Source organism: Triticum aestivum, chromosome 5A (genome assembly GCF_018294505.1).
Source record: "Triticum aestivum cultivar Chinese Spring chromosome 5A, IWGSC CS RefSeq v2.1, whole genome shotgun sequence".
NCBI lineage: Eukaryota > Viridiplantae > Streptophyta > Magnoliopsida > Poales > Poaceae > Triticum > Triticum aestivum.
Genome location: NC_057806.1, coordinates 428,130,554 through 428,150,927, shown reverse-complemented (window position 1 = coordinate 428,150,927; position 20,374 = coordinate 428,130,554). Strand labels below are relative to the sequence as shown.

Genomic DNA, 20,374 nt, shown 5'->3' with positions numbered 1-20,374 from the left:
ATGATAAAATGGCGTGTTGCTTACCGGAACCATGACGAGCAGAGAAAGGGACCAACACCACACCACAGCTGAGCATCGGAAACCATGGGCTGGTTGGCAGTATCTCGGATCACCCACCAGTCAGGAAGATGGTCGTGTGGGCCCAAAGTGCAGGGTCAAGAAAGCAGAAAGAAAGAAAGAAAGAAAGGACGGAGAAAAAGACTGACCCTCCACGTTCTTATCTGCAGCCGGTTTGCCCCAGCTTTCGCTCCGCCCGCCGGCTGGCAGCAAACCGCATCCGGTACTGGCAGTACTCTCCGGCGCTAATCGCAATGATTTTCACGGCAGAGGTCTTGCTTCTTCCGCTGATCCTCATCTACAATGCCTGGCTATTTAGGGCCGCGGCAGCGGGGTGGGGGGAACGAACACAACAGACGCCGTCCTCCTGCCACTTCACCTCTCCCACCTTTCCCCACTCTTCTCCAACCCCCGGACGCAGGTAAAGAACCCCAAAAACCCTCATTTCCCCCCCTCCTTCTTCCTCTTTAATCGTGTGAGATCCGGGCAGTTCTTCGCTGTGGCTCCTCTGCTCCCGGATCCTGCTTTGCTTGCTGGTAGTGGTAGGGATGGCGCGATCTTGACGACCCGAGCACATCGATCTTCCCCTCTGTTTTTTGTGTTTTTGTTTTTCGTTTTCCGTTCTGTGTTCTTGTTTTCCCTCTCTGCTTCTGCCTTACTCTGCTTCTTCGTTTGATGTTGTTCTAGTCTAGCGCCGAGTCTTTGCGCGTCGTCGAGGTCCTCAACCCGCACCACCTCTCGCGCAATTTCCCCTTGGTTCTTTCTTCTTGTTCCGTTGCCTTTACCCTCTCTGTGTTTTCTTTTTGTTTTGTTTGAAAAAAAAACCTAATGTCGAGGATGGATTTCCCCCTGTTTTTTCTCCACATGCTGTCTCTTTCTTGATGTCTGGCGCGACGACTCCTAAGTCTGGTCGTCCTCGATCTCTATCCACTGCAATTTCCTCGTAATTATATATAAAACTAAAAAGAATTGGAAGTTACTGCAGTTTAGTCGTTTGGACGAGAACTGTTGGTGCTTGTGCTAGTTGCTCTCAGATATCTTTTCCCTCGTTGGAGTGTAGCACCAAATCTTACCCGGGTGTCTTTTCCCCTAGTTTTCTCCGTGGATAATCAAATTAACTACTTTTTCATGGGTGCTTGCTGCCGAAATTGCTCAACTTTTTGTGTGGTATGAGTAGGATCATAGAATTTTCTGCCGATTGCCTGTCAAATCAAATTATAATGATAGCAAGAAACACTGTTGCAGTCTTTACTATCCTGTCAATGTCCAACTAACTGTTCCTGTACGCTATTGTCTGCTGATTTGCAAAGACCTTTTTAGGATCAGGTTGCAACCTAACCATTATACATCCCTGAAAGTGTTTAATACTCAAACATGCAAGTGGGGCATTAGTCAATGCTTAGGCTCATGTAGGAACTCCCTGATTGGTTCTGGTTTACGTCTGTACAACGGGATAATTGAGGATGATGGTGGCTGTAGCACGCCCTTGCTTATATATACCACCTCTTTCCTGCCTCATTAATCACCCCACCTTGTCATTTGAACCTATCCTGGTACGAGCCAAGCATTCTTTCTTGTCTTGGATACTTGCATACTTCTATTGTCTGCTTTGCAGTAAACATGTTATTGAGAATTACTTTAAGATTCGATATGTTCTATATGATGGGGTTAATATTGTTACATACGTAGTTCTTTTGGCTTTCTTGTTTTCCAGAGTTTTAGCCAAAGCTCCTGTAATTGTTGTATTATGTATGCTAGTCATCTCTGAAGCCTTGTAATGATTATAAACAAATAATTGCTATTTTTCGTGTGTGGTGGGAGTGGGACCATATAGTTGTCACCAATTGCAATTAATCCATTAGAATCAATAATGATTGCTTGCAGGAAGCACAGTTGCAGTCTTTAGCATCTTATCATTGTCTAATCTACCTGTTCTGTACGCAGTTGTCTCCTTTACAAATAGCCTAAGCCATTGAAAGTGATTCATATGTTCTTAAGTTAGCTCGAATGCCCAAGTGGGCGATTAGTGAATTGCTTAGGATGCGTATATGCTTGCTGATTGGTCTCATTGGTCTCCATCCAAGTGGATACAGATAACAATGGGATAATTGAACAGGCTGTGGACCTGTAGTGCGCCCTTGCTTATAAGGCGCATTGCAGATGCCTGCCTTCCTTGTAAAGGTCCACCCTGTTTCTAATTTGGCCCTATCCTTTTACCAGCTGAGCATTTCACTTTTGCCTTGCCAATTTAAATTTCGACTCAGGCATGTTCAGATGTTCTCTTGCATTCTTCCATTGACTGTTAGTATTGTTTTCAAGAATTGTTAGTTCTTTTGCTGTTCTGTTCTTGTGGTGTTCTACAGAAAGCTCTTATAGTTATGTATGTTTATCTCTGCAGCCTTGTAATTTGTACAAACAAATTAAATCATTTTGCTCAAGTAAGTTGGAGATCTCAGTTTTGTTCACTGAGAAAATGAAAATCAATCATCAGTAAAGCTGGATTTAGAGTAAATAGCTTTCTTTGGGTATATCTCTAGATGTTTAGAGGCACAACTGTTTGTTTTGTTGGTTGATATGAGCATCATGCGGCTCCTGAATGAGTGTAGGGATACTTGTTGATTTAATAATGTGTGAAAATTTGGAGTAGTTGCTATTGGTGATTTATTTTTGGAAAAAAGAGTTAATGGTATTATGCATATCATCACTATAGACATATTTCATTACTTTGTTGATCTTATGATATATGAAATATCCAGGTACTACCAGAAGTGATCGGAAGCCTGCAGTATGGGCAATCTGTGCTGCTGTGTTCAAGTTGACCAGTCTACCGTGGCCATCAGAGAGCAGTTTGGGAAGTTTGACAGTGTGCTTGAGCCAGGATGCCACTGCCTGCCTTGGATCTTTGGGAAACGTGTAGTTGGCCATCTCACACTCAGGTTGCAGCAGCTGGATGTGCGCTGTGAAACCAAGACAAAGGTTTATCACTTTATCTTAACACCCAGTTACGAAATGGATGCTTAGATGTCTTTTATTTCCAAAGAAAATGTGCCATCGTTTTTGTCCTAACAGAAATTTCAAAGCTTAATGTTGCATCTTATAGTAGGTCTTTGTGGGCTGTAAATCACATGAATCCCTGTTTGAAGAAAACTTGCTTTTCCTGTTAACTTCTTCTATATAAAATGAACGGCACTGAAAGTATATAAAATTATATTGGTAGTTAGTTACTCCCTGCAACTTCTAAATTTTAGCATTTTGGTTTGCCATCTGCATATAATCCTAAATTGACTGCCACATGATATTAAGAAACGTTCTCGTATAACTATACTTACTAATTATTAATCCTTTAGTGACCTAATCAACTATCCAAAAGGTCACATTGCCATTGATACTGTGTTCTGTATTTTCTTCTGCTATTAAGAATTATCGTGATGTTGCTGACATGTGAAGTTCTGTAGGACAATGTGTTTGTCACTGTTGTTGCATCGATTCAGTACCGACCTCTGGCTGGCAAAGAAAGTGACGCATACTACAAACTGACCAACACAAGATCCCAGATTCAAGCCTATGTCTTTGATGGTAGGATTTCTTGGTATACGTGAAGATTTCTATATGGTGTTTCAGTAGCTTAGTATATTCATATCATCACTGATACAGCTGAATGTAATTTGTTCAACATATCCCACTATTCCTGTATCCACTAATTTGGGGCACTGCTTGATATCTGCAGTGATCAGGGCAAGTGTTCCAAAGCTCAACCTGGATGATGCTTTCGTGCAGAAGAACGATATAGCAAAGGCTGTGGAGGATGAACTTGAGAAGGCTATGTCCGCATATGGCTTTGAGATCGTGCAGACCCTCATTGTCGACATCGAGCCGGATGCGCATGTCAAGCAGGCGATGAATGAGATCAATGCAGGTTATTTGCTAAAGCCCTGACGTGATGGAAGTTGGACACTTGTACCTAAATCTTGCCTCCATCATATTACTGACATGATACTTGTGCCTTTTGCAGCTGCAAGGATGAGGGTGGCTGCAAACGAGAAGGCGGAGGCTGAGAAGATTGTCCAGATCAAGCGTGCCGAGGGTGAAGCAGAGGCCAAGTACCTGTCTGGCCTCGGTATCGCCCGCCAGCGCCAGGCCATTGTGGATGGCCTGAGGGACAGCGTCCTGGGCTTCTCAGTCAACGTGCCTGGCACCACTGCAAAGGATGTGATGGACATGGTGCTGATCACCCAGTACTTTGATACTATGAAAGAGATCGGCGCATCCTCCAAGTCCTCGGCGGTGTTCATCCCCCATGGCCCTGGTGCGGTGCGCGACATCGCCACGCAGATCCGCGATGGTCTTCTTCAAGGCCAGTCTGCCTCTGACAACTAGCAGTTGGCTTTGCCGGCATGAACTTTGAAGCTGGTGGTGGTTTGTGGTTTGCTAGCTATTGCTTAGAGTACTGTCTAATATGATGCATGCCGTATTATTATGAACTTATATGGAACCATATGTGGATCGTGGCGTGCCATGCCTTAGGTTGATGTGCGGTAACAAAACCTTTAACCTTGTGGGAATGCAGGATGATATAAGTGTGTTATGAAATGTTGGTGATGAAGTTGATCTAATGCTTTTGCCTCGTTTATTTTGCCTTATAGTATTGTGGTTACATAGTTTTCATGGGGGATTTCTTCTGAGATGTCTTTACTGTTTTGCAAGAGATGTTTTTTTTCTTGAGATTACACTTATGTGTACCATATGTTTATAGAAGAGGAGATCTATGATTACAATTGACGCCAGAACAATCAGAAGCTGATTGTTAGGGCCATCACCACACCATAGATACAAAGGCCACCCTCTCACAATACTAACACCTCTTCCAAGAACCACATGCACAGCTTAAAATCAGCAACAAGCTTGCTGACCAACATAGCCTCATAAACCTGTTAGGGGAAATTGGAGAATACACGAGCATTTCTTTACTTCCAGAGCTCCCAACAGATGATCATGAACAGAGAGTCAAAATCTCGCCGAGTGGCCGTTGGGCATAGGCCCCGGACATGTATCCACCAATCATGAAGCCTATTGAGTTTACCGGGCATGCCAACCATTGGAAAGAGCTCAGAAAAACATGCCCACCACACGTACCTGGCGTAGACACATTTGATGAGCAGATGGTAGCCGTGTATTGGTCTTGTAGGCATAGGTGGCAAGGCATCATATATCTTTTTTGACGGGAAACGGCAGGAGCTCTGCCTTTTTTTCATTTAAGCAAGGGGAAAATACTGTACAAGTACTGGAAGTCCAGTTACAAAGAGAAAAGAAAATAGATGCCAAAAGAATTCATGGGACTACTCGCATAGAATTGGACCTACAGTGTGCAGATCGTCTTGGATCAAAGACGCTACAGTTTCAGCATTTGCCTTTTCCCCCTCGAAAATCCTCCTATTTCTCTTCTTCTGTAGATGCCAAACCGTGTACACTGCCATGGTAATCATCAAACGAGCTTCTTTCTTCTTGATATTTCTCGAAATCTTTCTCCACCAACCAGTAATAGAGGTGTAGCGAAGGGCCAAGTCTGATGCGACCGTGTCTACTACGGTGGCAGTGGATATTTTGAAGGCTGGACAGGGAAGAAATGAGAAATATATACTGCCTGCTTTGCGTCAGAAAAGAAAGGAATTTGTCGTTGTTCATGACATCAATCAAACAGTTCACCACGTGAGTAAGTTCTATCATGACAACAGGGTGGCATGTACTTTTGTTGTAGAAGTTCCCATTCAAATTGCACCAACGGATGAAGTTGAGCCGAAGATCAGGACTCCATGCAAAAGTCTGATCAACAGTGTGAGTCGTTTGAGTCGTACGTGATTAACACAAGGAAACTAGTACTATTTTTGAATTTTGTGAACGGTTGCCGGATTTTTATATTAGCTTAATAGTGATTAGTTAGTTAAAACCTAAATACTTCAGAGTGCACGCGCACTATCTCAGCGAAACGAGCGGCCGAACGCGAGCCGCTCGATCAGCCCAGATCGTGCGGTCCTCGGCGTCAGGTCGTACCTGGTCGGGACGCGACCGAACGCGCACGTGGCTGGGCCCGCCCGCAAGCGCCGCTCTCCTGCTCCAGATGGTTCGCGTCGCCTCGCACGCGTGGCACGGGCCCCACTTGGCATGGAGAAAGTAGACACAACGAAGGGTGAGCCACGCCTCTGTCTCCTTCCCTGATCCACTTCCCTCTCTTCTAGCTCTGTTCGTTCCCCAAATCCAGCGGTAAGAGGCAACCGCTGTCGCGACGCAGACGAAGACAGGGGGCAGGGAAGGGGAAGGGCTGGAGCGCGGCGGGGATCCGCTTCTTGTCGCCGGCGCAGGTACGGTCGCCCGCCAATTTTGCCTCGCATCTCTTGCTTCCCCATTTTTCCACCTGTCGTGGTCGGGGTCCCCCTTCATGGGCTCGCCGGAGAGGGGTTCTAGGGTTTCCGGTGGATGTCCGGCGAGTACCAGGTAGCTTTCGCGGAGGGCCGTGCCCACGACTAACTAGTCACGTCCGGTGGATTTTGGGAGTTCCTGTCTCGTCATGGGGAGTCAAGGGTGCGTGTTTTAGTGGATACGGGTTTCATGGCGACTCACCTCCATATCACGCATATTCGGCGAGGTATTCCGGCATGTCGCCCTTGTCTGATCCGGTGTGGCGATTTTTTGATTTTTTGAGCAGCGATTTGAGTTGGAATAGAAGGAAGGAAGTACATAAGAGGATAGTTCCGTTGTTTTTTCTCAACCCTCTCAAAATGCATCCGTGTGGTTCTCTGTTTTCTCATAAGTTTCATGCATATGAGTGACCAGTTGGCTAGTTTCTTGTAATAGTTGCATAGAAACACAAGTGTAGTTGGAGCAAAGACACAAAGAACTGAAGTATCTGAATCACTCTTCTCCAGGTTCCACAGCAGAGTAAACTTCCTCAAATAGATTTGAGAAGAAGCATCATAATGGATAAAATATTCAGCATCGTCCCTCAGCTGCAAGATAGCATGAGCCAGACTGTCGAGCCTGACTGCTCATTTTTCCTTGTTGTTCTGCTGCTGAGACTACCGGTCTCATGTTACTACAATCCCAATAAATCAAACACCCAGCATGAAAAGCAAAGGTTCCAGGGCCAAAAGTCTCCTCCAACTCTATCGTTTTGAAACTTGCAGAGATACCAAATAACCAGCATTGCATCGCTTTTTGTAGGTGTCTCCTGATGCTTTTTACTTCTAAAGATGGCTCCTCGAGATAGCCTGGATACTTGTAGTCTGTCCTCCTTCGATTGGCACCCAGCTAGGCCCGTCCCATGAGCTGATGGCCTTGCTGCTTGGGCTCCTGCTGGTGGAAATTGGGTCGCTGGCATTCTATGCATATAAGTGACCACTTGACTAGTTTCTTGTAATAGTTGCATAGAAACGCAAATGTAGTTGGATCAAATATATACATATCTCAGTTGGCTAGCCAACTTAAGAAGTTGCACAGTGAGGGCTAATCCGTTGCACAATCGATGGTATTCAGATGGATATTATGTAAACTATGTTCAAGCAGTGTGTGCTTTTTGGTTGCACAGTCATGTGTGCTTTGTTGTCAAGGGTATGTGTTCATGCAAGAGTTTGCAGATCAAAGCAGTATATATCCTAGTCCGCTGCGCTTAGTCACACTTTGTAGAGGGAAGGTATATGTACTTGCAAGGTTGGCGGCTAGTTTAGTTTTGGCTCCAGTGCCTGAATCATGTTCAGGCAGTGTGTATGCTGATTTTTTGGCTGCACACTCATGTGTGCCCTGTTGGCCATAAAGTGCATCAAGTTGCACACATTTTGTTTTATTTTGTAGGTGTGCTTTGAAAAATCAGCATTAGTTGTTTACTTCATGGCAACTTTTTTTATATCAATTGTTTTTGCTCATTTTTTCTTTTATACATTTGGTTTGGTTGCTTCGACTAATTTGCTTGTATACATTTTTTTCACAGACCAAAAATGGTTGTAGAAGGAGATGCGATTCCAAGTGAAGGAGAGGTATGTCGCTTTTTATAGCACTTTTGTTTTGCAATTATAATAACTGTTTTTTGGGGGTTTTTTCTGACCATGTTTTGTGTTTTATTTGTTCTATATGCAGGGGTCTACAAACCATTCTTCTCGGCGAAACTCGAAACGGCCGCCGAGCGGTAGCCGTGTCGTGCTGATATCGACGGGGAGGCAGAGGATGATGAGGTAAGTATCGAGCAAGTAGTGTGGGTGCATTTACCTTTTTTTTGCGCGCGCACGCACACAGACAAGTAACTTTTTCCATGCCTCCTTTAGGTCGGTGATCAATTCCACTTTGTGAAACGGCAAAAATGGAAGGCGACCATGCATGTGGAAGTTGTAGCTGGAGCTGGCACATCATGTGGGTTCTCGTTCAGTTTGCCACAGGGGATCTAGGGATGCTTTTGTTGTGGGTGCTTCATGAAATTGACCGATTATGCAGTTTTTTTGGGTGTTTCACGGGGTGGGTTAGTTGATACTTTTGTTTACACAAAACGCTATGTGCATTGGTGTGCTTGATTAAACTAGTTGGCTAGTCAGGCTTGTGCAGTTGCACAACAGACTCTATCTAGTTGGCTAGTCAGGCTTGTGCAGTTTGACAAGAGGCTCTACCTAGTTGGCTAGTCAGGCTTGTGCAGTTGCACAAGAGGTTCTACCTAGTTGGCTTCTCACTGGACTAAGCAATTGGTTTTCATTTTTTGTGTTATTGGAGGAGTCAATTTTGTGGATGTATATGACCTATGGAGCTTGGTGAGAAATGCGGTGGTTATACAGGGTTTGCGATGTGAGGGCTCTTAGGGTTAGTTGTTGTAGGAGTTTGCATATTTGTTTCTTTTTTAGCCATTTTTGTGCAACCGGGCAGCCCCCTTTGTGCAACTTGTTAGATAGAACTTACCAACATTGTGATAAAAAGAGCCAACTTAATTTTTGTTCTGATGGAGTATTGTGTTTTGGGTGGCACTTATTTTTTGTTCAACTAGGCAGCAAATCATGTGCAACTTATCTTTTAATTCAAACTAGCCAACTTCATATATAAAAGTAGCCAACCCACCACATTTTCTCTCCCCTGTGCAACTTCTGTTAATTTGACTAATACATTGTTCACATTTTTTTGTTGCAGAGACCAAAATGGCTAGAGAAGGAGATGTGCCTGACAATGAAACAGAGGTTGCCATTTTTTCTTTTTACCCTATTAGCACTTTATTTTTTTGGGTTTTATCCTCTGACCGTTTTATTATGCCCTTTTCTTTTACCCTCTTAGCATCCCAATGTTTTTGTTCATTGTAGGGTTATGCAAATCCCATCTCACGACGGAACTCAAAAAGGGCTGCTAAGCGGCAGCCGCATGGCGATGATAAGGACGGGGATGAAGAGGGTGACGATGTGAGTGGAGAACAGCAATCCTTTGGAATTTATTTTCCTTCATTTTTCTTTTGTCCTTTAGGTTTTTTATATGGCACATATACATGTTTAATTTTTTCTCAACCCCTTATGCTTGTTCATTTTTTTTCTTACACAACTTTAGGGTGTCGAAAGATTCCTCTTAGTAAAACTGCAGAGAAGAAAGGTGCGCACGGAGGCAGTATCCAAAGGGATAGATGCCACATCTTCTGCAGCAGTCGCTGAGGTAACATAAAATTCCATCAGGAATATTTTTTACTCCACATACAGGCAGCCAAGTGTATTAATTTTCATACATAGTTGCAGAAGGACTAATTAAGCTTTGGCATGCTCAACTTTCTCAGTTGCTCAACGTTGCCTCTTCAAGTTTTTTAGAATTGTCCCAAGAGTATGTAACGACTTGGCATCCTTAGGCTTTCTAGTTGCAGAATAGTATCTAATTAGTTGGCAACCTCAGTAATTCTAGTTGGACAACATTATACAACTAGTTGACATCCTCGGCTTCTCTAGGGCACAAGAACTCAGATTAGTCCCATCTTAAAAAATGAGGATTGCCCAACAGTATCTAATGACTTGGCACCCTCTGCAATTCTAGTTGGACGACATTATCCAAGTAGTTGACATCCTCAACCTCTCTAGTTGCATAAGAACATCTCATTAGTTGGCATCATCAGCATTTCTAGTCGCACAAGAATATCTCATTAGTTGTCATCACCAGCATTTCTAGTTGCAGAACAAACAGGATATCAAGTTGCCATCCTCAACTTTTTAATTTAGTTTTCCAGAGAATAAATATTTGTACCTAAATTCTTAAAAAAGCGCGCGCGCTATTTGGAGCAGGTGAGCGGCCGACTCCTGGCCGCACGATCCTCAATTTTAGTTGGCATCCACAACTAAAAATCAGGAGTTGGCATCCCCAACTTTTTTTAATAATTGGACAACAATGCCACATGAGTTGGCATCTTCAACTTCTTTAGTTGCACAAGAACCATTCAGTAGTTGGCATCCTCATGTGTTCACATGCATACGACTTTCTAGGTTTGCATATGCACTTGAATGTAGTTGCACTACTTATTTGGAAGATTATAATCTTTTAAAATTCACTATTTTTTCATTTCTTGTGTTTAGACAGGCTAAATTCATGTTTATCAGTTCAAAATTCATTATATAGTTGCACAAACATGCAACATGAATTGCATGCAGCAGTACTTGCAGTTGCACAAAATAGATGATGTTACATAACACCCAGCATAAAGTTTGTTTGGAATTCTACATACATAATATTATCTAAAACCAAAATGAATATGAAATTATATGATTTGGCATCATCTACTTTTATATGAGTTGAAGATGCCAACTATGGAAATTCAAACCCCACAAGTAGATGGGTATGGGAGTGTTGTCAATTTGCACACTTGTACTTGGTGAAGTTGCACAAATACAAGTCAGAGGTGGTTCATTTTTTCTCAGGCTTCTTTTTTGCATCATATGCATGTTTTCCAGGTTATGGGGTGGATGAGCTGTTGTAGGTTTGTGCACACAATTCTAAGCTACAAAGTCACATATAATACTACCGTGTGGAAAATCAAAGGAAAAACACATGCAAACGAGATTCTTGTCTAGTTGGTAGTTATGTTTTCATAGTGCCTACAATATACTTTTATTTTCTTTTGTCTGCTACATAGACATTGGTTCTTCTACATTATGTGTGAAATAATACTATCTATGTGCTCTCTTCCATATATTTGAACACTTTTCTGCATTTTGTTGCACACATTGCTGCAAAAGTTGGCTAGTCCCATGATGTAGTTGCATGAAAATCACTTGAAATTGCACAGGTACCATATATTCCTGTTTTTGATCTCTGTTTATGCTTTCTTCAACTATGGAGAAGCTACTTTTGCAAGGAGAAATTTGGTTAGGGGGGAAAGGGGAAGTCAAGGAGGAAGGATCTGAACAGGAGGAGAAAGGATCACCTCCTTTTCACCCTTGTTGGTGCTGCCTGGTATTTTCTGATATGTATGTCCTTCCTCTTTCTTTTTTTACGTAGAAAATTGTTCCAATTCTATTGTTATTTCACATTGATTCATCTGCCATGGCAGCTCTGGCGATGGAGATCCAGACCTGGGAACCCCTTGTTCATCAGGGAAGAAGGTGGGGGCTTGGGGAAAAGAAGTTGGTGGCCAGGAGGGTGTGAGAGCTTCTGAAGGGGATGGGAGGGCATGTGATGGCTCGAGGACTGCGTCCAATGCGTGGTTTGTTGAGTTGGCATGCATCTGCTGCTACCGGTGGAGGGCTTTCCTTTTCTGGGATCGATGGGGACCGAATCTTTTCTTTTCTGGGGGCCGCTCGGGACCGCTAGGGAGCGGCCGGCCGCTCCCTAGATGCGTCCTAGTTAAAATAGGAGAGAGTGTTTTTTCTTCCTGGTCACTAATATACGACACGTGCATGTATCAGTATGTGTCTAACTAGATTTTATGTCCAATTTACCCGCAAAAAAAAAGATTTTATGTCCAATTAGTTTTCAAGTCGTAATAGAAGTCTAGGTTGGTGCAACCTTGTGCCTGCGGGCACTACATATAAGGCCATCTGGCCGTGTATCGAGGGACGTTTTTTTTTACGTAAGTTAAACCAGAAAAATCGCTAGATGATGACATCCAAGATCTGTGCGCGATTGAGTTGAAGAACCGATTTGGTTCCGTTTTCTTTTGGCTAGAAGATTGGAGGTGAGGCCTCTAGTTTGCTGCTGGTTCTTTCACAATCGTCCACGTACTTCCAATGAGGGTGTGCATGTTGTTTAATTAGGTTTGCATTTAGTAAATATATAGTTTTTGTGGTGTTCATTGCTATTTTGCTGCTTGGCTGTTTGGGAAATTAGACAAGGAAAGTTTGCATATGAGATCAGTGTACCGTGAAAGATTGAGAAAGCATACACGCCATCATTTTTTCGTCGACGGTTGCACCAAGTGGTATTCAGAGCAAGGTTGATCATGGTACAATTTTTTCCTGCTATTTGATTCAATTGTTTGAAAGATGGTGAACTCACATCATGAGAAATCTGATCATGAGGAGGACAATGAACTTTCGGTGGATCTGGAGATAAGTGATGATTTGCGTATCCATCTAATGTCGATCAAGGGAGCCAACAGAAAGCTTGGGACAAGGGTTGAGGAATTGTCTGCAAATATTGTAGGTGTCGAGAATAGGTTGAACGAGCGTTTAACTGTCAGCGACCGACAACGCACTGATAGTCTATAGGTGGTGACCGAGAGTCTTAATCGGCTCACTACTGCAGTTCAGGCCTTTAGGCAAGGGATGTGGCACCCCGACAATCCCGCTCACCACGACGACGTTGTGACCGCGACAACAACGATGATGATGATATTTTTGAGGATTCTAATGCCCGTGGAGGCTTACCTCACCGAGCACGACATGATGTTGGGGCTCACCTTCATGCTGGGCGGCGCCGTGACTATGGCGGCAATGGTGGCCACGAGGATGATGGTTTGGGTCGAATCAAGATAACCACACCTGAATTCTCGGGACGTTGTGTTGACCTGGAGAAATATTTAGAGTGGGAGACGCGCGTAAATCAGATTTTTGATGGTCACAACTACTCCGAAGAGAAGAAGGATCGTGTTGCATGAATGGAATTTACAGAGTATGCTCTTGTATGGTGGGATAATAAGAACCATACTCACGAGCGACCAGCGATATGGACTGGCATGAAGCGAATCATGAGGGAACATTTTATGCCTGCTTATTACACTCGCCAACTTCATAGTAGACTACATCGTCTAGTGCAAGGTTAAAAATCAGTTGATGAGTACTACAAAGAGATGCTCCAACAACAAAAACAACATAGAAGAAGCATATATGACCTCCGTTTTTGATGAACTCGAGCTTGTCATGAAGATGACCATAAGCTCTAAAACTCACAAAGAGAAACACCAAATAAGAACCAAGAAAGATGATACAAGGATGCAATGGTTTGAGCTCTCGACGAACGATACAATCAAGCTACTCACTTGAGAGCCCCCCCTTGATAGTACGGCAATCGATCCTACAACCCGGTCTCCCAACTACCACCATGAAACCGGTAAAATAGAAAACCTATCAAGGGCAAACATTTGTCTTGCACATAGTCCAGTTGAGCTAGATGATGACGATCTTGACTTTCTCAAGTTGGATCACCTTACTTGATGGTGCTGGCTTGATGAAAACTAGTAGATTGCTCCCCCCATACTCCACTATGGGTGAGCCACTCTTCGAAAAATCTTCACAAGTCCATTGTCACCACAATGGATGGCAAGCTTCAAGGACGTGATCTCTTTGTGATGCTCCACTTGAACTCGCACACCGCAATCTTGATGACGATCACCACTTGATGTCATCCTCCATGGGTTGTATGAGGTCTTCGTCTTGATGCAAACCCATGGAAACATACATAACCCCACATAGAACTCTCAGTAGACCATGGGTTAGTATACAAAGTGTAATGGACAATGCTTACCATACCATCGGATTACTTGATCCCTCTCGATACATCTTGTATGCTTTGTGCGTTTATCAACTTGATTCACTCTTTGACTTAGTCTTGATCAACCTCTCACATGACCAATCTTTCGATAATTCCTTGAATAACACCTTGGTCATAACATACTATCCTTGAAACCAACAAATAGACTTCAAGAAAAAACCTATGGATAAACCCTTCAAATATAACTCAAGGCAACCATTAGTTCATAGAGATTGTCATCAATTGCCAAAACCAAGCATGGTGGCGCCGCATGATCTTTCAGAGTCCAGCATCCATCTCAGACATCCTTTGGAAAATCCAACCGTTCATCGGCTATGAAATACCTATATCGATGACCCCTCAAAATTTTAGCTCGATCCGACATTTGAAACTCCGAAAAATGCCTGATGAGTGCATCAATTTTCGGTCTTGTTTTCTGCGCGAAAATGAATCTGACCCCAGTTCATCTTTTTGATGAATCGGTTATTGGACGTCCTTTTTGAAGGATTTTTTCTAGAATACTGTGTTTTGTTCATGAAATACATGCCCACAAATTTTGATCCTTTTCCTAGGCGATCTTCACCATCACGCCGGTGTCATACTAGCCCGACAACGATGCTCCACGCATGCCAATCTATGCTAGACAAGTCATCGCTTTGTTGAGCCAAGGTCAACCTCATCGGATCATCACCCCGGCGAGCTGACCAAGAGTTCGGCATTGCTAAGGCTAAATCATCACCAACATCGTCGCACATGGATTACACGGGGTGGGCACACCATCATCGCCATGCAGTCACTTCATCAAGCCGGCATCGACCACGTCACAAATTTTGACCTGCGTCGGCACTGCCGTGCCACCTCTTCCTCAAGCCGACATCCAACACGCTGACCTGCCTTAATACTTCGATTGACATGAAGGTTCTGGTATCTCTTCGCTAACATGCTCCGTCACCTCGGCTGGACTAGAGGTTTCGTCATCTCTTCATCAACCTACTCCGGGGACTTCGGCGTCACCAGCCGACCAGCTTCGTCAGATTAGCTGGACCGGAGGCTTTGCCCCGCCACAAGCCCCGACCGCGTCATCAACGCCGAGCACATTAATGAGCTAAGTCACTTTCATGCTCAACTTTTTGTAAAATAATAATTTATGTTCGGCTCGACTAAGCATTTTATTGTTGTTAAACAAAAAAGCTTTTTGTTAAAAACTTTGTTTCTTAAAAACAACTTCCTTTACCCATCTTAACCGGGGGCTCTTAAATTCAGATGTGTCATTTTAGAATAAATGTTTTCTTCATAGTCATTGCTAAGTTTTTTCCTACCACTCCTTTTTTGACTTGAGTGTACGGTCAATAGCTGGATAGCCTGGTGATACGTCTCTAACGTATCTATAATTTTTGATTGTTCCATGCTATTATGTTATCAACTTTGGATGTTTATGGGCTTTATTATGCACTTTTATATTATTTTTGAGACTAACCTATTAACCCAGAGCCCAGTGCTAGTTTCTGTTTTTCCTTGTTTTAGAGTATCGCAGAAAAGGAAAATCAAACGGAGTCCAATTGACCTGAAACTTCACGGAACTTATTTTTGGACCAGAAGAAGCCCATGGAGTATCGGAGATGGATCAGGACAGTCCCGGGCTGCCCACGAGGGTGGGGGGCGCGCCCAACCCCCTAGGCACGCCCCCTGCCTCGTGGACAATCCGAAGGTCCACCGACGTACTTCTTCCTTCCATATATACCCATATACCCTAAAAACTTCGGGGAGGACAATAGATCAGGAGTTCCGCCGCCAGAAGCCTCCGTAGCCACCAAAAACCAATCTAGACCTGTTCCGGCACCCTGCCGGAGGGGGGAATCCCTCTCCGGTGGCCATCTTCATCATCCCGGTGCTCTCCATGATGAGGAGGGAGTAGTTCTCCCTCGGGGCTGAGGGTATGTACCAGTAGCTATGTGTTTGATCTCTCTCTCTCTCTCTCTCTCTCTCGTGTTCTTGAGGTGATACGATCTTGATGTATCGCGAGCTTTGCTATTATAGTTGGATCTTATGATGTTTCTCCCCCTCTACTCTCTTGTAATGGATTGAGTTTTCCCTTTGAAGTTATCTTATTGGATTGAGTTTTAAGGATTTGAGAACACTTGATGTATGTCTTGCATGGGATACCCGTGGTGACAATGGGGTATTCTATTGATCCACTTGATGTATGTTTTGGTGATCAACTTGCGGGTTTCGCCCATGAACCTATGCATAGGGGTTGGCACACGTTTTCGTCTTGACTCTCCGGTAGAAACTTTGGGGCACTCTTTGAAGTTCTTTGTGTTGGTTGAATAGATGAATCTGAGATTGTGTGATGCATATCGTATAATCATACCCACGGATACTTGAGGTGACATTGGAGTATCTAGGTGACATTAGGGTTTTGGTTGATTTGTATCTTAAGGTGTTATTCTAGTACGAACTCTATGATAGATCGAACGGAAAGAATAGCTTCATGTTATTTTACTACGGACTCTTGAATAGATCGATCAGAAAGGATAACTTTGAGGTGGTTTCGTACCCTACAATAATCTCTTCGTTTGTTCTCCGCTATTAGTGACTTTGGAGTGACTCTTTGTTGCATGTTGAGGGATAGTTATATGATCCAATTATGTTATTATTTTTTAGGGAACTTGCACTAGTGAAAGTATGAACCCTAGGCCTTGTTTCAACACATTGCAATACCGTTTGTGCTCACTTTTATCATTAGTTACCTTGTTGTTTTTATATTTTTAGATTAAAAAACCTTTATCTACCATCCATATACCACTTGTATCACCATCTCTTCACCGAACTAGTGCACCTATACAATTTACATTGTATTGGGTGTGTTGGGACACAAGAGACTCTTTGTTATTTGGTTGCAGGGTTGCTTGAGAGAGACCATCTTCATCCTACGCCTCCTACGGATTGATAAACCTTAGGTCATCCACTTGAGGGAAATTTGCTACTGTCCTGCAAACCTCTGCACTTGGAGGCCCAACAACGTCTACAAGAAGAAGGTTGTGTAGTAGACATCAAGCTCTTTTCTGGCGCCGTTGCCGAGGAGGTTAGTGCTTCAAGGTATATCTTTAGATCTTGCAATCGAATCTTTTAGTTTCTTCTTTTATCACTAGTTTAGTTTATAAAAGAAAATTACAAAAAATGGAATTAAGTTTGCCTCATATGCTTCATGTTTTTAATATCTTTCGTGAGTATGATGGAAAGGAAAATTGTGCCAAAGTGTTAGAAGAAGATTGCATTAAAATGTTTGGCACTAAATATTTGAATGATGAGCATGATTGCAATGTTGTTAGTATGAATTCCTTGAATATCCATGATGCTAATGATATGCAAAGCCACAATCTTGGGGAAGCTATGTTTGATGAGGATGATATTTTTTGTCCCCCAAGCTTTGATGAGAAAATTTATTATGATGAAAGCATGCCTCCTATTTATGATGATTATATTGATGAAAGTGGATTTGTAGATGTCATGACTTTATTTAGAGATGAATCCACTATTTCGGAAGAGGTTCCAATTGATTATGAGAACAAAGTTGCTATATATGATGATTATTGTGATGACTTGTATGCTATAAAGAATAATGATATCCATGAAACTTGTCATCATGATTTTAGTTTTCAATTAGATTATGCCTCACATGATAATTATTTTGTTGAGTTCACTCCCACTATTATTCATGAGAAGAATTTTGCTTATGTGGAGAGTAGTAAATTTTCTATGCTTGTAGATCATGATAAGAATGCTCTATGTGATGGTTATATTGTTGAATTCATTCATGATGCTACTAAAAATTATTATGAGGGAGGAATATATGCTTGTAGGAATTGCAATAATATCAAGTTTCCTCTCTATGTGCTTAAAGTTATGAAGTTATGCTTGTTTTACCTTCCTATGCAAGTTGATTCTTGTTCCCATAAGTTGTTTGCTCACAAAATCCCTATGCATAGGAAGTGGGTTAGGCTTAAATGTGTAGTCATATTCTTCATGATGCCCTATTTATGTTACAATTCTTATCTTTTATGTGAGCATCATTGAAATCATCATGCCTAGCTAGGGGCGTTAAACGATAGCGCTCGTTGGGAGGCAACCCAACTTTATTTTTGTTCCTTGCTTTTTGTTCCTGTTTAGTAATAAATAATTTATATATACTCTATTATGGTTGTGTTGTTTGTGTTTAATTAGTGTTTGTGCCAAGTAGAACCTTTGGGAAGACTTGGGGAAAGTCTTTACGATCATGCTGTAAAAAACAGAAACTTTAACGCTCACGAGAATTGCTGCCAGTTTCTATTGAAGAGTGCTATTGAGTTAATTCTTTTTTCAGATGATTAATAGATAAATGCCTCACGTCCAGCAATTTATTTTATAATGTTTGGGGTTCCATAAGTATACATTTGATCCAGATTACTACAGACTGTTCTGTTTTTGACAGATTCTGTTTTGTATGTGTTGTTTGCTTATTTTGATGAATATATGAGTAGTATCGGAGGGTATGAACCATAGATAAGTTGGAGTACAGTATATATTACACCAATATGAATTTAGAATGAGTTCACAACAGTACCTAAGTGGTTATTTATTTTCTTATGCTAACGGAACTTAGGAGTTTTCTGTTAAGTTTTGTGTTGTGAAGTTTTCAAGTTTTGGGTAAAGATTCGATGGGCTATGGAATAAGGAGTGGAAAGAATCTAAGCTTGGGGATCCCCAAGGCACCCCAAGGTAATATTCAAGGACAACCAAAAGCCTAAGTTTGGGGATGCCCCAGAAGTCATCCCCTCTTTCGTCTTTGTTCATCGGTAATTTTACTTGGAGCTATATTTTTATTTACCAGATGATATGTGTTTTGCTTGGAGCATCATTTTATTTTATTTAGTTTTGCTTGCTGCTTGAATAAAATACCAAGATCTGAAATTCTTAAATGTTAGAGAGTCTTCATATAGTTGCATAATTATTCGACTACTCATTGATCTTCACTTATATCTTTCGGAGTAGTTTGTTGTTGCTCTAGTGCTTCACTTATATATTTTTAGAGCACGGTGGTGGTTTTATTTTATAGAAATTAATGAACTCTCATGCTTCACTTATATCATTTTGATATTCTTTATAACAGCATGGTAGTTTGCTTTGGTTATGAAACTAGTCCTAATATGATGGGCATCCAAGAGGGATATAATAAAAACTTTCATATAAAGTGCATTGAATACTATGAGAATTTTGATACTTGATGATTGTTTTGAGATATGAGGATGGTAATATTAGAGTCATGCTAGTGAGTAGTTGTGAATTTGAAAGATACTTGTGTTAAAGTTTGTGATTCACGTAGCATGCACGTATGGTGAACCGTTATGTGATGAAGTCGGAGCATAATTTATTTATTGATTGTCTTCCTTATGAGTGGCGGTCGGGGACGAACGATGGTCTTTTCCTAACAATCTATCCCCCTAGGAGCATGCACGTAGTACTTTGTTTCGATAACTAATAGATTTTTGCAATAAGTATGTGAGTTCTTTATGACTAATGTTGAGTCCATGGATTATACGCACTCTCACCCTTCCACCATTGCTAGCCTCTCTAGTACCGCGCAACTTTCGCCAGTACCTTAAACCCAACATATACCTTCCTCAAAACAGCCACCATACCTACCTATTATGGCGTTTCCATAGCCATTCCGAGATATATTGTCATGCAACTTTCCACCGTTCCATTTACTATGACACGCTCCATCATTGTCATATTGCTTTGCATGATCATGTAGTTGACATTGTATTTGTGGCAAAGCCACCATTCATAATTCTTTCATACATGTCACTCATGAATCATTGCACATCCCGGTACACCGCTGGAGGCATTCATATAGAGTCATATCTTATTCTAAGTATCGAGTTGTAAGTAAATAAAAGTGTGATGATCATCATTATTAGAGCATTGTCCCGGTGAGGAAAGGATGATGGAGACTATGATTCCCCCACAAGTCGGGATGAGACTCCGGACGAAAATAAATAAATAAAAGAGGCCAAAGAAGCCCAAATAAAAAAAAGAGAAAAGAGGCCATAAAAAAAGAGAAGGCCCAAATAAAAAAATAAAAAATGAGAGAAAAAGAGAGAAGGGGCAATGCTACTATCCTTTTACCACACTTGTGCTTCAAAGTAGCACCATGATCTTCATGATAGAGAGTCTCCTATGTTGTCACTTTCATATACTAGTGGGAATTTTACATTATAGAACTTGGCTTGTATATTTCAATGATGGGCTTCCTCAAAATGCCCTAGGTCTTCATGAACAAGCAAGTTGGATGCACACCCACTTAGTTTCTTTTTGAGCTTTC

The 20,374-nt window shown here is 42.1% G+C and overlaps 2 protein-coding genes across 3 annotated transcripts; both read left to right on the top strand.

The window, feature by feature from the left end:
- Positions 1–201: 201 nt before the first annotated feature.
- On the top strand, positions 202–4,670 carry LOC123103768 (hypersensitive-induced response protein-like protein 1). Of its 2 annotated transcripts, XM_044525448.1 has the most exons (6): positions 202–280; positions 377–478; positions 2,814–3,033; positions 3,513–3,633; positions 3,785–3,973; positions 4,070–4,670. In XM_044525448.1, exons 3-6 carry the CDS (start codon positions 2,845–2,847, stop codon positions 4,432–4,434), a joined length of 864 nt encoding a protein of 287 aa, XP_044381383.1. In that variant the 5' UTR covers positions 202–280; positions 377–478; positions 2,814–2,844; the 3' UTR covers positions 4,435–4,670. The 2 variants fall into 2 exon arrangements, with proteins under 2 accessions (XP_044381383.1, XP_044381384.1); XM_044525449.1 differs by lacking the exons at positions 202–280; positions 377–478 and adding an exon at positions 494–599.
- Positions 4,671–7,366: 2,696 nt separating this feature from the next.
- LOC123101346 (uncharacterized) lies at positions 7,367–12,749 on the top strand. Its single transcript, XM_044522838.1, has 9 exons — positions 7,367–8,081; positions 8,182–8,276; positions 8,367–8,499; positions 9,211–9,257; positions 9,378–9,473; positions 9,616–9,717; positions 11,386–11,510; positions 11,594–11,759; positions 12,525–12,749. The coding sequence occupies exons 4-9, from the start codon at positions 9,219–9,221 to the stop codon at positions 12,747–12,749; spliced, it is 753 nt and encodes a 250-aa protein (XP_044378773.1). The 5' UTR covers positions 7,367–8,081; positions 8,182–8,276; positions 8,367–8,499; positions 9,211–9,218.
- Positions 12,750–20,374: the final 7,625 nt, after the last annotated feature.